Source organism: Squalius cephalus (assembly GCF_949319135.1).
Source record: "Squalius cephalus genome assembly, chromosome: 4".
Taxonomy (NCBI): Eukaryota; Metazoa; Chordata; class Actinopteri; order Cypriniformes; family Leuciscidae; genus Squalius; species Squalius cephalus.
This window is the reverse complement of record NC_137125.1, coordinates 2,225,444-2,245,305: the sequence shown is the minus strand read 5'-3', so window position 1 is coordinate 2,245,305 and position 19,862 is coordinate 2,225,444. Positions and strand designations below refer to the sequence as shown.

General features: G+C 37.1%; 1 protein-coding gene across 1 annotated transcript; it reads left to right on the top strand.

Annotated features, from left to right (window-relative positions):
- The first annotated feature begins 509 nt into the window (after positions 1 to 509).
- Positions 510 to 19,449, top strand: LOC307157250 (uncharacterized protein). Its single transcript, XM_079869116.1, has 8 exons — positions 510 to 580; positions 2,250 to 2,312; positions 2,787 to 2,847; positions 6,107 to 8,233; positions 8,315 to 8,501; positions 8,990 to 9,086; positions 9,164 to 9,261; positions 19,426 to 19,449. The coding sequence occupies exon 4, from the start codon at positions 6,189 to 6,191 to the stop codon at positions 8,154 to 8,156; it is 1,968 nt and encodes a 655-aa protein (XP_079725242.1). The 5' UTR covers positions 510 to 580; positions 2,250 to 2,312; positions 2,787 to 2,847; positions 6,107 to 6,188; the 3' UTR covers positions 8,157 to 8,233; positions 8,315 to 8,501; positions 8,990 to 9,086; positions 9,164 to 9,261; positions 19,426 to 19,449.
- The last annotated feature ends 413 nt before the right edge of the window (positions 19,450 to 19,862 follow it).

The following is a 19,862-nucleotide window of genomic DNA, read 5'->3' as shown; positions in this document are numbered from 1 at the left end:
AATATGCAGAACCCAAACTTCAACCCCCCCAATGTTCAAATCAAATCTACGCCCTTGTCCGTTTGTAATTCTTTTCCTTTTTTCAGTGTCATGTAATTCTCATATATGATTAATCAATATGTTTAATTTACATGATTCCCCCCTTTGTGATTTTTATTTTATTTTTATTTGTTTTAGTTCTGTTGTTGTCTGTTATTATGTATATTTTTGTAAGCATAAAAAAAATAAATAAAAAAAAATTCCCTCTTCGGAGCATCACAAAGTGGTCTCACAAAATGGCAATTTTACCCATCAACCACCGCGGCGCTAGAGCCGCGAAGCTCTATTAACCAATCACAGCAGTTTTATTATTATTAATAATTGAATGCCAGGATAATTTAACAAGGTATGCTGTGTGATGATATACATTTTATATATGTATAAATATTAAAATATATAAACTTTGCTGCCAGACTCGCGTGCAAAGCCCGCGAAAACAATAGGTAGCGAAAACGGAAGTCTGGCCAGTCAGAGCCAGCGCGTGCACACATCCTGACTGTCTACTCCCTGCTGAGAGGAATAACTTGAGAGTTTTCTGGAGGTAAGTACTTTAATTATTCGATATACTTCACAAATTATAACTACAATTATCAATGACGTTTAAAAACATGAACTAAGTAAATTATACAATCTATTAACAGAGGCAAACAACCTGTTGCTGTTAAATCTGTTACGTCACTTGTGCGTGCGCATGTCTGTCATGTTAACGTTTGGCCCTACTTATTAATGATAATTACATTAAAGTATTTTAAAAAAACTATGAATCACAGATGCGAAAGGGAACTGAATTCGTTAAACATAAGTTACTCCTGAAGCGCGGCCTCTTCTCAGACAGCGCGTGAACACTGCTCAAGCACCCACAGAAATGGCCGAACGACACGGGAAAATACGATATTCTCTTTTAACCTCACAGCGGTTCTCGGCGCGTGTATGGCCGAAAACATAAATATATGTGCCCATACATAAATATATGTGCCCATGTTATCATTATATCTGCCTGAGAAGTTTTCCTTTGTAGCTTAGATGACATTTTTTTGAGACCATTTTGTCCTGTAACGTTAAAAATTCAGGGCTTTTCAGAGATACCAAATGTTTGGAGTTTGCATCATGACAACCCCCCTATCCTGACTGACACTGACTGGATGATTAAATTCAGCACTCTTATAGAAATATGATTTGATCAATTACATTTTTTTTTGTAATAAATTCACATCTTTGGGGTTTTAAATAAGAATATGACGTTCTGTTATGAGACATGCATCTGTTTTATTCATGTCCACTGTAGAGGACACCGGGACATGCTTGTCAGGCATTTTAGGAGACAAGTGAATAGGAAAGAAATGCTAAATATTTATATGAAATATGAGCTATTATAAAAATGTTGTCTATTTATTACTCGTTATAGCTACTTTTTTTCCATTACGTGTTTCCTAAAAACACATTACTATTCAAATTAGAGACAATGAAAATATACATATCGCATATAATGGAAAACCAAATTTTTATATATTATATATATATATATATATATATATAAAAACATTAACAAAACTTGTTTTCCCTTATGGGTCTCAGGGAGGATATTGGATTAGGTCTTACAATTACAGCAACCTTAGAAACGTGGTGCTGTCTGTCATTAACGTCAATTAAACAACCAAAGTAAACACCGGTATTCTTATGAACTGTTATACAGCCTAGCATAACAAGAATTTCTCCTTCAATACGCAAAAAAGCCCCAACAGCGTTCATAACTCAGGCAGTTTGTTCTTAGGTTAATTGTGGCCAACACACCACTAAAAGTAAGAAAAACAAGGGAGAAAAACAACATTATCAATGACTTCACAGAATTCCCAATCAAAAGAAATAAACACAATTCCAACAGCTTCCCTTTCACCCTCGCACTTCATTTCCGCTGTTAAAAGACGGACACTCTCTGTGACCAGGCGCCATGCGCGCTGACCAGTTAGGGTAGAACAACCTATGAGAAATGGGACAGGAGGGGAGACAGTGGACACAATGGAGGGAGAGAAACACATACCCTTTTTTTAAAAAAAATTTTTATTCCAAGTAATATCAATCAGCAGCTGGGTTGTTTTGATTAGCCTAAGTAATAATAACTCAAAGTTTACTGAATGTGTGTATATATTGATAAAATTAATTCTGTTCAGTCATGTTTCTTATTTTTCTCCATTTTGCTTTTGTGTCAACAGCAGCTAAATGACCCCCAAAAGCTCTTTTAAGAGCTCTTTCAACCATTAAGCATCTTTATCCATGTAAGTATATTTTTGAGACACTTCAGTTAGTATTTGGGCTTATATTCTTTAAAGCTACATCATCATAGCACGTCTATAAATACAGACCTAGGTAATAGTTGATATTACAGTAGTTACTCAGTCTTATTTTACCCATTTTTCTTGTCTGCAAACAGATCATTGTGACTGTGGTGAGCAGGGTGTGGCTGAGAGTGAGAGAACGGAGGCTGGTGAGTGATTGATAATGAGCAACGTACAGGTGTCACTCATCAGTAATCACACTGGCCTCCAGCTATTCTCTCAAAGCCCTCAGCTTCTGCCTGCTCGCCACAGTCATCCTTTGCTATAAGATGTTTTTAAGCACATTCTTAGTTTCACTTTAGATTTATTTTATATATTCATATTAGATTAATTTGCAGCATACACCTCATTCAACATTTTGGACTACTGTAGTAGTTACCTGTAATATATTCTTTTTATTGTTTCCTTTTTTAGATTTTGCATCATCCTCCACTGTTTTTTTTCTTTTCTCTAATCATCCCTTATTTCAACCAAGGTAAGTTGTCTTTTTTTTTTTAAGCATCACTTAAAGGTGTTTACAGTAGTGTTGTCACGATACCAAAATTATTGTTTCGATACCGATACCAAGTCAAGTATTGCGATTTCGATACTTTTCCTGAAAAGGGAGAAACACTCTCAAATATCATTGCTGTGCTTTATTTTAAAACCGGGACAACATTCTAATCATATAACACACTAATAAATGAACATATGAACAGCAGATATATTAAACATTTGAACAAAATATGAAATATAAAAATATACAAAATAAATTAGAGCAATGACATTCAAGGTAAAAAAATATATAAATTTAGCAGCATTCTCTCATTTATCATAAGAAACATATAAGAGCTTTATCTTGATTCTGAACTTTGAATAAAAATATGAACAGCGATTATATTAAACAATGTTTAATATTGGTATCATATGATAAGCCTCATTGGTGATATATTTGACATGTGGGGAGAGATTTGTGGAAGGCCTATACTTCATGTTAAGCATAAATATATAGCAGCAAAGACAACGTCGGCAGTGTTGGCGGCAAAATAGGCTACAGAATAATTCGTTCTGTATTGAGAGGTGCAATATTTGAAAATCAATCATATTTTTTTAAATTACATTTATATTGTATTTATGTCAACTTTCAAACATCAAAATGCCATTTATTAATATGTATTCGTGTCAAAATGACATAGAACCATTACCGTACCATTTGTCACTCCTCGCGTCATCTTTTTCTACGAGTCGTAGACCACTTGTGCTCGCACATGCAGCCATCTCGCTGTAGTGTTTTGTCACATGACACTGACAGCGGCAGATTATTTGCTGCGTGCGTCAGGAAAAAAAACACAGACGTCCATAGGGAGGCGTTTTTTTTTTTTTTTTTTTTTAAGTATCGATACTGATAAATTTAGGTATCGTGACGTTTTTAATTTCCGAGTATCGCGATACTTTTGAAGTATCGGTACACCGTGCAACACTAGTTTACAGTTGTATAGTTATTTTCTCTTTAGTGTATATGTGCTTGTCATGGAAGCATAAATGAATTTATTATATTAAACAGAACTTTTAACAAGGTGAATTAGACTGATGACAGGTATACCTGCGTTTTAACACAAAAGGTCTTTGGATTTCCACTTAATTCTAAAATGAATGCTTAATTTGTGGTTATTATTATTTTTAATGAAAACAACTCATCAATAAAGATGTACAATGCTAAATTTGCTTACCGTATATCTAACATTAAAGGGATACTTCAGGATTTAGCATTAAGCTTTGTATCAGTAGAAAACCTGTAGTATTTTCAAATTACCCTGCTTTCCACCCTCATATCCCCCTGAGACGAGATATTTGTTTGTTTGTTTTTTGTTTTTTTTTGGTCTGGAAAAAATCCTCCGATGACGCAAAATTATGATTTTTGCGTCATCTGAGGATTTTTTGTCCAAAGGCTAAAGACTACAGCCAGTAGAAGGCGCTGTTCCGCATGTTCTCAACCCGCCCATAGAGGGTGGGATCTCACTCACAGCATGTCCACAGATAGTGTCAGCTATCTTTTATTTGGAAGCTAAGCTAACAGACTCTTGTTCTGTGGAGAAAGCTGAGTAGTAGGAGAAAGTATTAGGGGTTACCATCCTCTTTTTCCCGGACATGTCCGGCCGTCGAGATCGTCCAAAATGTCCGGGATTCGGCTTTTGCTTTCTGCAGTCGCCATTCATTGTTTACATGCTCACCTTTTGTTTCAATCTAACTGAATTCACTCCGATTGGTGAATCTGAATGTAGTGTTTACATGAACGCTAAACAAGTGATCGGTTGATGTGGATTGATTGATAAGGAAATTGCCCGCTCCTCTGTGAGATACGAGAACGGTGCATCTCACCATTGTTGCTCATCATCAGTAAACAAGCCACCAGCCTCGTGTCGCTCTCACTCGTCCTGCTCGCCACAGTAAACCTAATCAATGGAGACTGTAGAACGCAAAAGCCGAATCCAGGAAATTTTGGGCGATCTCGAAATCCCTGTCAGACTCGTCACGGAGACTCACTAGTAGCTAGCCTTGTGTTTAACTGCACTCTCTCACCGGTAGGCGTGGCTTCCTAGGGCAGTGAAGCAAGTGCATTCTGGGAGTTGTAGTTTTTCATCCACAAAAGCTAAAAATAAATTTTCTGGCTTTTCTCAGTCTAGAAGGCTCCAAATTCAAAAATAATTTCACATTTCTACTACATAAATTACCCATTTTAAATACACATTCATCTTTCCAGAGCTGAAATATCCCTTTAATGAAGCAAACTTTACATTTAATATTAGTCCTAGAGCAGAAAAAGTTTAATACATTTAAAATACTATAATCACTTGACGCCATTAAACGGCTACTATCGTGCAAAAACTGCAACAAATCCATTATTCATGATTAAAAATCTAAACCAAAAGATTACTTTTAGTATCATAATTATTAAACTGTAATGAATTAAAATTGACTCACCTAATATAGGCGGGACTCAAAAGAGGTCCACGCTTCCAGTCAGCACCTCCTGTCTTTCACAATTGTTTTTTCTTTTTTTTTTTTCAAATGAATAAAACACACTTTAAGATTCAAAATTAACACTAGAATGCCAAAATATTATATTTAAAAAAAAATACCGACATTAAAGACCCTAGAACGCAATTTTACTCTTTGGTTATGAATGCAGCTTGGAAAAAACTGCAAATTCATTATTTAGGATTAAGATTCAACAAGATTTAGTTTAGTATCACAATTATTAAGTTTATGAATACAAATTTACTCACCTTGTTTGCACATATCTTATAACTCGTATCTTATTACACTCATCTCGCAAAGTCGTGATAGCTACACTACACGGAAAGCCAGCTAAAAAAAATCTAGTATGATGCACATGATTTGATAGATGTGTAAAGAATCAATGCAGGAAAAAGGAGAAAAAAAGAAAAACAAAACCAACTAGATTCAATCCACTGTAGCGTTAGTATGATGACACATGATCAGATATTGTTTTTGCAATTTTTTATTTTATTTTTATTTTAAATGTATGGATTTATACTGTTCTACCAAACTCTTGTCTCTTTTGACCTGTCTGTAAATACCTGTAATACAGAATAATACTCTTGACTTGTATATTGTTTAATCACTGTCATTTAATGTTTATTTGTTGATTGTAAAGGATGACAGAATTTTACTGTGAACTATCCCTTTAATTTAACTTGCTCTCCTAATCTGCTGTTTCTCTCTCATTATAGGGTAGTGAACATCCTGAGCTTGAACTCATTAGGGATATTCCATGCATATTTTATTTGTGACTCTGTATTGTGTTCACTAGTGATGAATTACAATGAACGCAGCAATCTTAGGAAAAGGGCCCTCAAAAGAGTTGACACTTTTCTTAAATCAGTGAATCATGAGCTGTATGACCATACTGATAATCTTAACAACTCTCCTGTTAGCATTCCTCCTGGTGGCATTCTCTCTGACTGCAGACCTTCAGATTTGAATCCTACTTGCATCTCTGTTAGTGAGAATACAAACAGCAGCCATGATTGTAGAAGTACTGGCGAAACAAACGATGAAAGTGATCTCAGAAGCAGCATTACTGACTGGGCACTTCGTTTTGGTGTATCTCTCATTGCGCTTTCTGCTTTATTGGCAATTCTTAGAGTGCATTTACCATTCCTGCCAAAAGATGGAAGGTCACTGTTAAAAACGAAAACAGAGTACAATGTGGAGATGATTGCCGGTGGATCTTTCCACTATTTTGGTATTGTCAATGCTTTCAGAAACACGTTGAGAAGTGCATGTTCTTATTTTACAGACGGGCACACATTTAACATGCAGCTAAATTTTGACGGCATCCCACTTTTCAAAAGTTCTTCAGTTCAACTTTGGCCTATTCTTGGCATGTTCAAAGGTCTATCTAAGAAACCTGTTGTCGTAGGGTTGTTTTGTGGGACCACTAAGCCAAAAAATCTTTCTGACTATCTCAGTCACTTAGTTTGTGAGTTGCAGAGTTTAAGAAGAGGTTTTGTTTTTGGTGGCAAGACTTTCTTTGTCAAGGTAACGTCTATCATGTGTGACGCTCCAGCACGAGCCTTTATCAAAGGTATAAAATCTCACACAGGATACTATGGCTGTGACAAATGTCAGCAGAAAGGTTCCTATGTGAAACACCGCATGACATTTCCTGAGAACGATGCCTCCTGTAGAACAGATGAAGCTTTTCGACTGGGATTAGATGAGGAACACCATCTAACACACTGTCCTCTTCTAGAAACTGACATTGACATGGTAACTGGTTTTCCTCATGATTACATGCACCTTGTGTGTTTGGGTGTAGTGAGACGTCTGACGGATCTGTGGTGTGGTGCAGTGGGCCCCCTGCGTACAAGACTTTCGAGCATTCAAGTCTTGGGTATCTCTGAGAGACTGGTAGCATTGAAGGAGTTCATTCCAGCAGAGTTTGCCAGAAAGCCTAGGGCTCTCAGTGAGAGACTTCGTTGGAAGGCAACTGAATTCCGCCAACTGTTGCTGTACACAGGCCCTGTTGTTTTAAAGAGTGTGTTGCCTCGCCAGGTTTATGATAACTTTATGCTGTTGTCTGTTGCCATCTACATCTTGGCAAATTCAAAATATTGTATCGAAATGAATGATTTGGCTCACTCCTTTTTGGTATCATTTGTTGAGCATTATGGCTTGTTGTATGGCAAAGAGATGGTGGTATACAACATTCATGGCTTGGTACATCTTGCTAGTGATGTTAAAGTGCATGGTCCTTTAGATGGCATATCTGGCTTCCCCTATGAAAATTATCTTGGTGAGCTTAAGAGATTGGTAAGGAAACCTCACAATCCACTTGCACAGATAATCTGCAGGCTGTCAGAACATGAGGAAAGGAACTGTTATTCCACTGATGAAATATCACTGATGTGCCCCCATAAAAATGGACCTGTACCACAAACACTGACAGAAGCAGTACATCAGTTCAGACAGCTTACTGTTGATGGTGTCATGCTGCGAATATCGAGCAAAGATGATTGCATTTCTATTCATGGCAAAGTGATTTCAGTAAAAAACATCATTGCTTATGGGGGTAAAGAGTATGTTATGTTTCAAGAGTATAGAGAGAAAGAGGCCTTATACACTTACCCTCTTGACTCCAGAAACATGGGAGTATTCATCGTGTCCAATTTGTCAACAGTGATGCACTTTACTGAGCTCACAAAGCCCTGGCAGAAGTGTGTGAGGTTGCCTCTGGGAGACAAATTTGCAGTCTTCCCTCTGACTCGCACATCTTAATAATATCACCAATTAATGTACATAGTTCTTGAGAAGCAGCAACACCATTTCTGGATTATATTGTGGGACATGCTTTTGTAAGTGGCATTTATATGAATTTGTTTTTTAAATGAATCTAAATGAAGTCTAAAATTAATTACAACTCTTGTTTTTTTCAGCCAATGTATCATATCGTAATCTTTTTAACCACAAATGAAGTCGAGGTTGTCCCCCATAATTGGGTAAGGGACAATGTTTGTATGTGGCCTCCATACAAATATGAAGATAGAGTTAAAGCCATAAAATCAATGGTAAAGCCAGGACCATCCTGGACTCCCTTCAAAATCCGGATTATTTTTACTAGAGGTACATATCCTTAGCTTCCATGGGTCAGATTTACTAACAGGTTGCACCAGCATAAACCGTCTTTTGGTGTCGGGATTTATTAAAGACACTAAAGGTGTGAACAGTTGTTTTTGCGGCTGACCTTGTTGCATATGCGGTTTTAAGAGTTTCCCTTTCAAACTCATGCAGAATCATTCAGATTAATTTAAATGAATCATGCAAGGTGATTAACTAAGGTTTGTGCTAGTTAATTTCCTGGTATTTGCACCATTGTTTACCTCCCCCCAAAAAAGAGATTGTGCCTATTTAGTAAATCTGGCCCATATATATATATATATATATATATATATATATATATATATATATATATATATATATATATATATATATATATATATATATATATATATATATAATTTTCTTCATTTTCTCCTATTATTTATTCATAATTTCTCTTTAATGTTTTTTTTTAGTTTGCTTCACAGAAACCTTGTTGTTTATCTATACAGAAACATATGAAGAAGCTCGCCAAAAACTACCAGAGGCAGAAATAAACACAGACCTTACAGACGTGGACTCGCCCCCCGTGAGAAGAAAAAGACACATGTAAATACAGCACATACAGAGCAGAGTATGGCTGCTGAATGAGGACAATCAATTGAATAATTGATTTTTTTCTTCAGTAAAAGGGCACGTTATTTCGATGATAGTGAAACTGAGGATGAAGCAAACTTTCCACTTCCAGCAGCGCCAGAAGTGCAAATCAACCCCATCAGGAAATGTAAGATTGGCCAATTTGTGCCACAGTTATAGTTCTATTAATTTGTTTTATTAACACATTTGTTTTTTGTGAATTCATTTGAGGAATGCTATCATCAGTTCTGGAAATACACTTTTGTCTTTGAATTTAGTAGGGCTGTCACAAACGATTATTTTTTTGTAATCTGTTTATTATGCTCTGCTTGCATGCTCTGATAATATCTTTCTAGGACAATCTATGAAATCTGATTCTGTTGCATAGAACTGAATAAAGAATAATATATTAATTTGAATATATATATTTATTTTATTATGGACCTATTTTCTGTCCAATTTTTGTGTTACTTTCAAAATAATTGTGGCTATTTTTGTTTATTGACTTATTTTTTTTTCATTCAGGAAAATGATTGATTATTTTTGCCAAGTGCATCCAGAAGTTTCGGTTTCGGCCCAGAATTTTAATTTCGGTGCATCCCTACTTAATACATATTATGTAAAAACAATGAGGCATACAATTGGTTTAAATAAAGCAGGGCTCGACATTAAGCCTTGTCATGTGTTTGTCCTTCGGACAAGTAAATCGGTCATTCACTTGGATTTTTTTGTGTTGTAAATATAATTTATTTTCAATGTTAAATCAGCTTTGACGAATCTAAATCTGCATATTTTTACATTTAAAGGGGTCATATAATGCCATTTTTGTACAAGCTAATATGATTCTTTAGGGTCTAAATTAAAAGTTTGTAATATACTTTAATTAAAAATTCTCATTAGTATTGTAAGAACTAATTTTACCTGGTCAAAAACAGCTCTGTTTTCAGCACGCCGTTTAAGTGCATGTGTCTTTAAATGATAATGAGCTGTGCTGACCCCGCCCCTCTGTTCTGTGCGTACCCCTTTTGAAATAACACAATAACCATAACGCGCTGTTCATTATAAACGTGGGATTATGAATTATATTGAGAACGCCGTACATAGAAAACATGCCGTAATGTAAACAGCCGCATTCATCGTGAAGCGTGCTAATGATTTGCAAAGATTAATATAAATATTAATATAAAGGTTAATAAAACATTACACTCACTTCTTCTGGAGGTGCAGCAGGAACACGAATAGTTGGTACTGATCCTTTTTTCAGGAGCAGCTTCTTAGCAAAACCAGCTTTACTGACCCTCGTTTGTAAAGCAGTCTGGTTTGTGAAATGATTCGCGCAAACATGAAAGCTTGACGTTGATCGTGGGGAATATTCCCTTCGAAAACCAACTCAGCCACTGCGTCTTCAGCTGTACGGATTTAGGAACATCAAAATGATGCTGTGTTCCTTATTACACCCAAGAACAGAACACCACAATCGCTTAGACGCCATTCTGCTCATAGACAGTGCTCCAGTCCAGCATATCAACAGTGACCGCGTCGGTCCGCACGGGCTATGATTGACAGCTCGCTCACGAGCGAGGGTGGGTCTGTGTTGAAACGCTGCTGTCAATCAACAATCGTGGGAGGGGCGTCGATTTTTGTGACGTCACATGGTCGAACGGCTTGATTTGAGAGAGGGGAAAACATATGAAGATTAAAAAAAAAAACACTGGATGGATTTTTATCATTTTATGATGGTTGTGTACAGGCACTGCCAACACACATTTCAGTACAATCAACTTGTAAAAGTGCATGTACCATTATATGACTCCTTTAAAAGGCATTTTTCCCCTAATCGTATTAAATGTCTGCTCCATCGTTCATTTTAAATTCTTACATTTGAACAATTACTTTTTGAATAATGAGACACTATAGGGATTTTATAAAATTTATATTTAAATTTAAATTTAATCATTCATTTATTAAAGATTATATAGTTTCTATGTGTGCTGCACTCATTAGGTTTGATTTCTCGAGAGGTTAAGCAAGCCACAACAGTGAAAACCTTGCTGACCGTACATTATTATCATTCACTTTCGATTGCCACACACATTAAATTATTGTAGAATCATTTTCCCTCTTGTTTTCCTGTACAGGTACCAGCAGAGCAGGGAATTACTCTCTACCACTGGCCAGAGAGGACGCAGAGACTATGAATTGTGAGTATTTGAAAACACTGGGCATGTGAGTTACAGAGTAGATGTGCTTCAATTTGATAATAGTTAGACTTGAACTTGCCTCAAAGCTCCTGAACACTGACCTCTCCAATTCCTCCCTCTTGTTTTCCTGTACAGGTACCAGCAGAGCAGGGAATAACTCTCTACCACTGGCCAGAGAGGACGCAGAGACTATGAATTGTGAGTATTTGAAAACACTGGGCATGTGAGTTACAGAGTAGATGTGCTTCAATTTGATAATAGTTAGACTTGAACTTGCCTCAAAGCTCCTGAACACTGACCTCTCCAATTCCTCCCTCTTGTTTTCCCAGGGTAGCCGCGGGGTCTTAAAAGTCTTAAAAAGGTCTTAAATATCATGTTCCTAAATTAAGGCCTTAAAAAGTCTTAAATTCCGTTGTCCAAGTCTTAATTTTTCAAATGAAGGTCTTAAATTTCATTATACTAGCCTATTTATTCAAAGTCAACCTGGCTGCAAACGCAACGTGAAAATTCAACAGTGTTTAGCGTAACGTCAGAGAACGTCTAATTTCTAGTATGCACAAACAATAGTTTGGGTTTTCGCGCCGGCGGCAATTGATCAACATTCTAATCAATCAGTCGAGAGGAGAGACATCATGGGGAAGTGTCGTTCGGTTCGGTGTACGCATTTTCAAACCGAACGGTTCGTTGGACCATTTTTCCTGCCAACCAAAATTTCATTATTTCAAATGTAGGCGCGTTGCGCGTGGCAAGCGCGTTCATAATGTAAGAGACGCCGGCGCGACCACAACATTGTCCAACATCAAATGTGCAAACGTAATGTAAGCGGAACGAAACTGGGCTACTTGTTATTGTGTGGTTGAAGGACCGCTTATCAGTTTGGACCAGTGCAGCGCGAGCCGATCTTGATCAAGCGACACTGTTACACAGCGCTAATAAGAGATCCAGTAAATAAATCATTTGAATTCGCCACTGAAGTAATAACATCGCTGCGAGATCTAGTGAGAAACATTCACATTTCTCCGTTTTTAACGGATCAAACAGCGCTGACGTGGAAACCAGGAGAAACATTGTGCCATGAATGAACTATCCAGAGTCCACAGATCAGCAACATTCACCATGGATTTACTGTAGTAACACTTACTGCAACCATGGAAGTTTGGCAGGAATAGTAGGCTATAATGCTTTCAAGTAACATTACGTTGGTTTTATTTTGACATTATGAATACAATTGCTGCCCTCAAATGTTAATCTGAACTAAAAATAGACCTTTGTTTATAACTACTACAATATTAGGTTACATTTAATTTTTTTTCCAAGGAGCTGTTTTGTTTATGCTCCTAAGAAGAGTCTATTATAGCTCCATCATTGGTCAAAGTGTGTTAGTTTTAATAAATAAAATAATAATAAAAAAAAAAAAATTATCTGGCATTTATTTATTTTTGCTGTATCGAAAACGTACCAAACAGTGACACAAGTGTATCGTATTGAACCGAACCGTGAATTTTGTGAACCGTTACACCCCTACGATCTATATATCTCTTACCTATCTGTCTACCGCTCTGAAGCAATGGTTGAAGCAATTTGAATACTGAGAAACTTTACTAAGACGATTTGAAAAGTTAGTTTATCTGTTTATTGTTATGAATGTTTGATATTTACCAAAAACATCACTTTGCAGTGTATTTTTAATTAAAACATTTGTTACTAATAGTCATTATTGGGATTTGATCTGGTGTTTTACGACTGCATAATGTGTGCGATGTAGGTCTTAATTTTCATTAAAGTGGTCTTAAAAAGGTCTTAAAAAAGTCTTAAATTTGGGGTGATAAAACCTGGGGAAACCCTGTTTCCTGTACAGGTACCAGCAGAGCAGGGAATTACTCTCTACCACTGGCCAGAGAGGACGCAGAGACTATGAATTGTGAGTATTTGAAAACACTGGGCATGCGAGTTACAGAGTAGATGTGCTTCAATTTGATAATTCATAGATGCCACCTATGTCACTACAAATAGAACGCCGCCATATTTACGACCGACTCGCCCGTTATGGCCACCCAAACTGCCCGTTTGAATGAGAGAGAGACAGAGATACCTGGAGAAAATTTCAATTTTAGGCTCCGATCCTTATTTGTTACCCCCAGTTTTCTTTTGTCCATTATTATGGCCTCTCATGATATATATAGAAATACTTAAGTCATAGAGCTTCATGGCACGCGTTCATGAGAGTCGAGGCGATGTCATGAATGAATCTATGAATCTGCAGCTGTTCGGCTGGCATGAATGAATCTATCTAATCCGAACAGCAGCACTGGCAGAGTCCAGCTGAGACACCAGCATCAGCACAGCCAGAGACATCAGCCGAATATCATAAAAGACTGCCATATCTGTCCGAAAGAACAGAGGTTCAATTATAGAGAAGGTTTAATACACACACATATCTAAATGAAATAATATTTCGAGTCAAATCTTATTAAATCATTCACTCACGATTTGGCTGCGATTAAAAGCTATCAAGAGGTAAAGATCATCAGTGATTATAATATAACGACTTAAATTGCAGTTTGTTCGTCACATAAAGCTAACATATGAATAAATAACGATATTAATATAACGGACGAGTCGTATTAGATCACTTTTATGATACTTTTGTGATGTTTTGTTTTGTCTTTTATTATTTATTTATTTATTTATTTTTTGCGTGACAGCCCCCAGTAGGCTAACGTTAATCATTCACTTTCATTACATCGACAAGAAGAGTCTCCATTAGGCTACATATTCAAAAATGTCCCTTTGTCTTCCACGGAAAGTAAACTTAAGGATTTGCATATGAAGGTGAGTAAATGACGGCAGAATTATAATTTTTGGAAGAACTAACCTTAGTCCTTTAATATGCATTTTAAGGCTGAGATTATGCATCGTCTGCAGAGCTAACGTTACTTACACAAAATAACATCTAAAGCGCATGTGACAAAGACAATATCGTTATGAACTTCAGAAAAATATTTATTAGATTTAGGTAGGTATTAACTAACAGACAGACAGAGTTATATTCAAAACAACCCCAAATCTTACTAACTTACCATGATAAAGTGCTTTAACATTTAAACAGATCCAACAAATAAAATGAAGAAAAAACATTATCTGTCGATATCTGTCTGTATAATGTTGGGCATTGAGAGTATAATGGAAATATAATTAACCACAAACCAACATGAGACTTCAAGTCTTTTAAATAAATGATTCTCTCTTCTATCCTTTTCTTTTGGTATAGAATAAAATAACAATTCGGGGCTCCTCTTTCGACTGTTGTTGCAGCCAACTGCACAACATATTGCAGGCATTGCTGAGACCGTTGGTCGTAAAGATGGCGGCGCAAAGCTACAGTGACGTCATGTGAACCGAACAAATAGTTAGCCTCAAAGCTCCTGAACACTGACCTTTCCAATTTCTCCCTCTTGTTTTCCTGTACAGGTACCAGCAGAGCAGGGAATTACTCTCTACCACTGGCCAGAGAGGACGCAGAGACTATGAATTGTGAGTATTTGAAGAAAACACAGGAGATGTACTAGTCCAGTCGTTTTATGAAAAAAGGTAGGACAAATTGCAACAGAAGCAAATTCAACTGATTTTTTAATCCTGAATATGTCCTGAGTAAGGGAAAAAAAGCCCAGAAGAATGTTTAGAAAGACCCAAATATAGCCTATTCATTATTTTTCTCATGATTAGGGTAACATTTTTAACCTGTATATCACCATGAGAATTACTGAGTTGATTACTTGCATCAAGACAAACAATTTGCATAAATACCACAACAGATCTAAACATTGGGTATAGCCAAGTGAAAATGTCTTGTTGGCATATAACAGTAAAAGACTTGATGTTAAGGTCTGAATGGAACCTGTTTAGGCTACCCATGAGCATTAATACATAGATGGAAGTACTTTAAACCAGCCTTTATTACTTAATATTGCAGAGATGGGGTTTGGGGATGGGTCTGTGGGACTGTTTCTGGGAGATGAGTCTGAGGGAACAGGAGAGAAGGGGTAAGGAAAATGCAGAAGACAAAGGAAGGTAAAACAAAAAAGTGAACCCTCAGTAACAGTCCCCGGGACCCAGCCCCAAACCCCATCTCTGCAATAATAATTAATAAAGGCTGGTTTAAAGTACTACTTCCTTTATGTATAATCCCAAATGGGATTCTTCAGGGCTTTTTTTTTTTTTTTTTTTTTTTTTTTTTTTACTCAGGATATATTGAGGATACAAAATTAGTTTAGTTTGCTTCTGTTGCAATTCGTCCTAGGTTGACCCCCATTTTGGCTTAAAATGACTGGATTATAATGTTTTTTTATCTTAGAATGTTTATAGCTGTGTCTGAAACCGTTCACTCATTTACTAATCCCTATATAATAGTGTATGGCGTTTGAGTGCACTATATCTGCAAGGAGTGAACGAAAATAAGTGAGTGAATTCGGACGCTGACGTTTACACTGCGCGTCGGAGAGCTGGAGCTGTCGCAGTAAAGGCTTTGTCACACGTGATAAAACTCCTTTTATCTTACATGTTACTTGCTTTATAAAATAAAATTAACAACAATCATATTGACTATTTTGTATATACCTCTGTGCCAGCTTTGTAGTTTCATCGATTGAAATTGTTAAACTCACGCTCACAGATGACAGGGTCATTGAGCGCTTCAGACGACCGTTATGATTACATTCGAATGACAGATGATCAATGAATATTTTTCAAATCATCCACCAAATTATCATCTATTCCTTACAGTTTAACGAGTTAAAACACATTGTTTTAATGCCTAAATAATATTTTAATAAAAAAAAAAATGAAGGTAAAAAAATTACCTTATTAATATTTCATTTCATTTTAACAACAAGTCATTTATATATTCTCAATATTTTAATACGTTTTATTCAAGTAATGATTAATAATAATAAAAAAATTAAAAATAAGGATTAAATCAATGTTAAAGCAGAAATAAGATAAGTTGTAAAGTAATCTCTGGTTTAAACTCACTCGCTCCCGGACTTTCATGCGAGCTCAGTCCTCTACGCATTGGATTGTGGGAAATTGTGCTTCAGCAAGTGTACATCGGATGTACGCTCTAGTTCAGAGAGGATTGTGGGTAAAAGTAGTGAACAAATGTAGGGAATGATGTCGTTCACTCAGAATTCGGACACCACTACAAAATGGCCGACACCCTAAATAGTGGATAGGGAGTGATTTCAGACACAGCTTATATCTTTGTGTTTTGTGTTAAAGGAGAACTCCGGTCAATTTTAACATTGAGCTCATTTTTTTTTTTTTTTTTAAATTTGGAGTGGTGTCAGTACAGAGAACGACAAAAATCGGTGTTGCTTACACCGTGTTATACTCTTTTTAAAATTTCCACCCTGTTGACTTAAATGGGGCACGTTTTAAACCTGCTTTTAGCCTCTTAACATCCTTGATGTGTCATTACAAGTGCACAGCCATGTGAGTGATTCCTTTAAAGTGATCACGGGTGAATCTGACTGCAGTAGATGTGAAAGATATGAATAAAAGTGATGTTAATTCAGCCAGCGCACATACCTGTATTTACTTCCTGTTTTCGGTCGAAGTCCACAGTTGTTGATTGTCGACTCTCGACAATCGACTACTGTGGGCTTTGACCGAAAAAAGGAAGTAAATACAGGTATGTGCGCTGGCTACAAATTTACAAAAAAAATTAGCTCAATGTTAAAATTGACCGGAGTTCTCCTTTAATATCTAATGTTAGCCAAATTCAGGGGTGACATTTATTTATGGCTTGTTTTGATGACATCAGGGCGCCAAAAACAAATCCACAGCAACCAAAGGAGGACATCAACACCATTGAAACAGACATCAGTAACCCGTAAATTTACGATAAAACCTTTTCTTCCCATTTAACCCATAATTTACCCATATGCAGTCAGGTCCATAAATATTGGGACATCGACACAATTCTAATCTTTTTGGCTCTAAACACCACCACAATGGATTTGAAATGAAACGAACAAGATGTGCTTTAACTGCAGACTTTCAGCTTTAATTTGAGGGTATTTACATCCAAATCAGGTGAACGGTGTAGGAATTACAACAGTTTGTATATGTGCCTCCCACTTTTTATGGGACCAAAAGTAATGGGAGAGATTAACTATCATAAATCAAACTTTGCAGTCAATTACAGCCTGAAGTCTGGAACGCATAGACATCACCAGATGCTGGGTTTCATCCCTGGTGATGCTCTGCCAGGCCTCTACTGCAACTGTCTTCAGTTCCTGCTTGTTCTTGGGGCATTTTCCCTTCAGTTTTGTCTTCAGCAAGTGAAATGCATGCTCAATCGGATTCAGGTCAGGTGATTGACTTGGCCATTGCATAACATTCCACTTCTTCCCCTTAAAAAACTCTTTGGTTGCTTTCGCAGTATGCCTCGGGTCATTGTCCATCTGCACCGTGAAGCGCCGTCCAATGAGTTCTGAAGCATTTGGCTGAATATGAACAGATAATATTGACCGAAACACTTCAGAATTCATCCTGCTGCTTTTGTCAGCAGTCACATCAATAAATACAAGAGAACCAGTTCCATTGGCAGCCATACATGCCCATGCCATGACACTACCACCACCACCATTGGTATGCTTTGGATCATGAGCAGTTCCTTTCCTTCTCCATACTCTTCTCTTCCCATCACTCTGGTACAAGTTTATCTTAGTTTCATCCGTCCAAAGAATGCTTTTCCAGAACTGGTCAGGCTTTTTTAGATGCTTTTTGGCAAAGTCTAATCTGGCCTTTCTGTTCTTGATGCTTATGAATGGTTTGCACCTTGTGGTGAACCCTCTGTATTTGCTCTTGTGAGATTGTAGACTTTGACAATGACACGCCTAGCTCCTGGAGAGTGTCCTTCACTTGGCTGGATGTTGTGAATGGGTTTTTCTTTACCATGGAGAGGATCCTGCGATCATCTACCACTGTTGTCTTCCGTGGACCTCCAGGCCTTTTTATGTTGCTGAGCTCACCAGTGCATTCTTTTTTCTCAGAATGTACCAAACTGTTGATTTGGCCACTCCTAATATTAATGCTATCTCTCGGATGGATTTATTTTGTTTTTGAAGCCTAATGATGGTCTGTTTGACTTGCATGGAGTGCTCCTTTGGTGGTGTGGCGCAGTGGATAAGACACATGCCTTTGGTGTGAGAGACCCGGGTTCGAATCCACTGTGAGACACCAATGTGTCCCTGAGCAAGACACTTAACCCCTAGTTGCTCCAGAGGCGTGCGACCTCTGACATGTATAGCAATTGTAAGTCGCTTTGGATAAAAGCGTCAGCTAAATGAATAAATGTAAATGTCCTTTGAACGCATGATGTAGGTTCACAGCAATAGATTTCAAATGCAAATACTACACTTCGAATCAACCCCAGACCTTTTACCTGCTTAATTGATTAAGAAATAATGAAGAAATAGCCCACACCTGTCCATGAAATCGTTTTTGATTCAATTGTCCAATTACTTTTGGTCCCTTGAAAAAGGGGGGGGTGGCTCTCTCAAGAGCTGTAATTCCTAAACCCGTCCTCCAATTTGGATGTAAATACCCTCAAATTAAACCTGAGAGTGTGCACTTTCAGCCCATATCCATTAAATAACTATAGCTTGAATATGTTTTGGTAAATACCTGAAAAAATAAAAATTGTGCCTGTGTCCCAATATTTATGGACCTGACTGTAACGTGTGCTAAAATCTACTGCTAAACTTTGGCCTTTCCCACTAATTAGCCTTGACAGCAAGGAATCGCACCTCACACTTTAGACATGGAGAGGCAGAAGTCTTAAGTTGTAAGTAATACTGTGTCAGTTCACTAACACTGCATTCAAATCTTACAGGTTTACCCATATATCCAAAATACTGTTACACAACATGCGTTATCTTTCACAACAATTTAAGTTCTAAAACTGACCGTGTTTAACTCATTAACCTATTAAACCAAATTATGTACAACCAAATCTGCAGAGCTATAGAGTAAAAAAAGTTTTATTTCCTTCTACTGTCATTTTACATGTTCAAACTAATATATTGTTGTGGTGTTCCCCTCTTTAGCATCATCCCACACTGGTTTCAGTGAAGGTTAGTACTGACTTTTTTTAGGGGTTCAAGCACGAAGTGCTGAAACCCTATTGTAATTGTACTGATTTTTATTAGGGGTTCAAGCACGAAGTGCTGAAACCCTATTGTTATTGTAAGGATTTTTATTATTATTATTATTTTCCCCTAAAACGCATCGTGCAGACCAAACCGTAAGAGCTGGAACCTTGAAAGTTGGCCAAATGGTAGTCCTCAATTTGGGGAGAACGTATCAAAGTATGACCTCGATTGGCCCATAGGTGGCGCTATAGCGACCAAAAGCGCGAAACTGCTCAGAACTCCTAGAACGTATGTCGTAGACTCAAGTGTCTTATATCATTGGAAAGCTGGACGCCTGACGAACAAAACGTATATCTCCGATTTCATTTCCGCCATGATAGATTTTCCGCCAT

What these genes read in the sequence shown, in the direction of transcription:
- LOC307157250 (XM_079869116.1), top strand. Translation starts at nt 6,189, where the DNA reads ATGAATTACAATGAACGCAGCAATCTTAGGAAAAGGGCCCTCAAAAGA.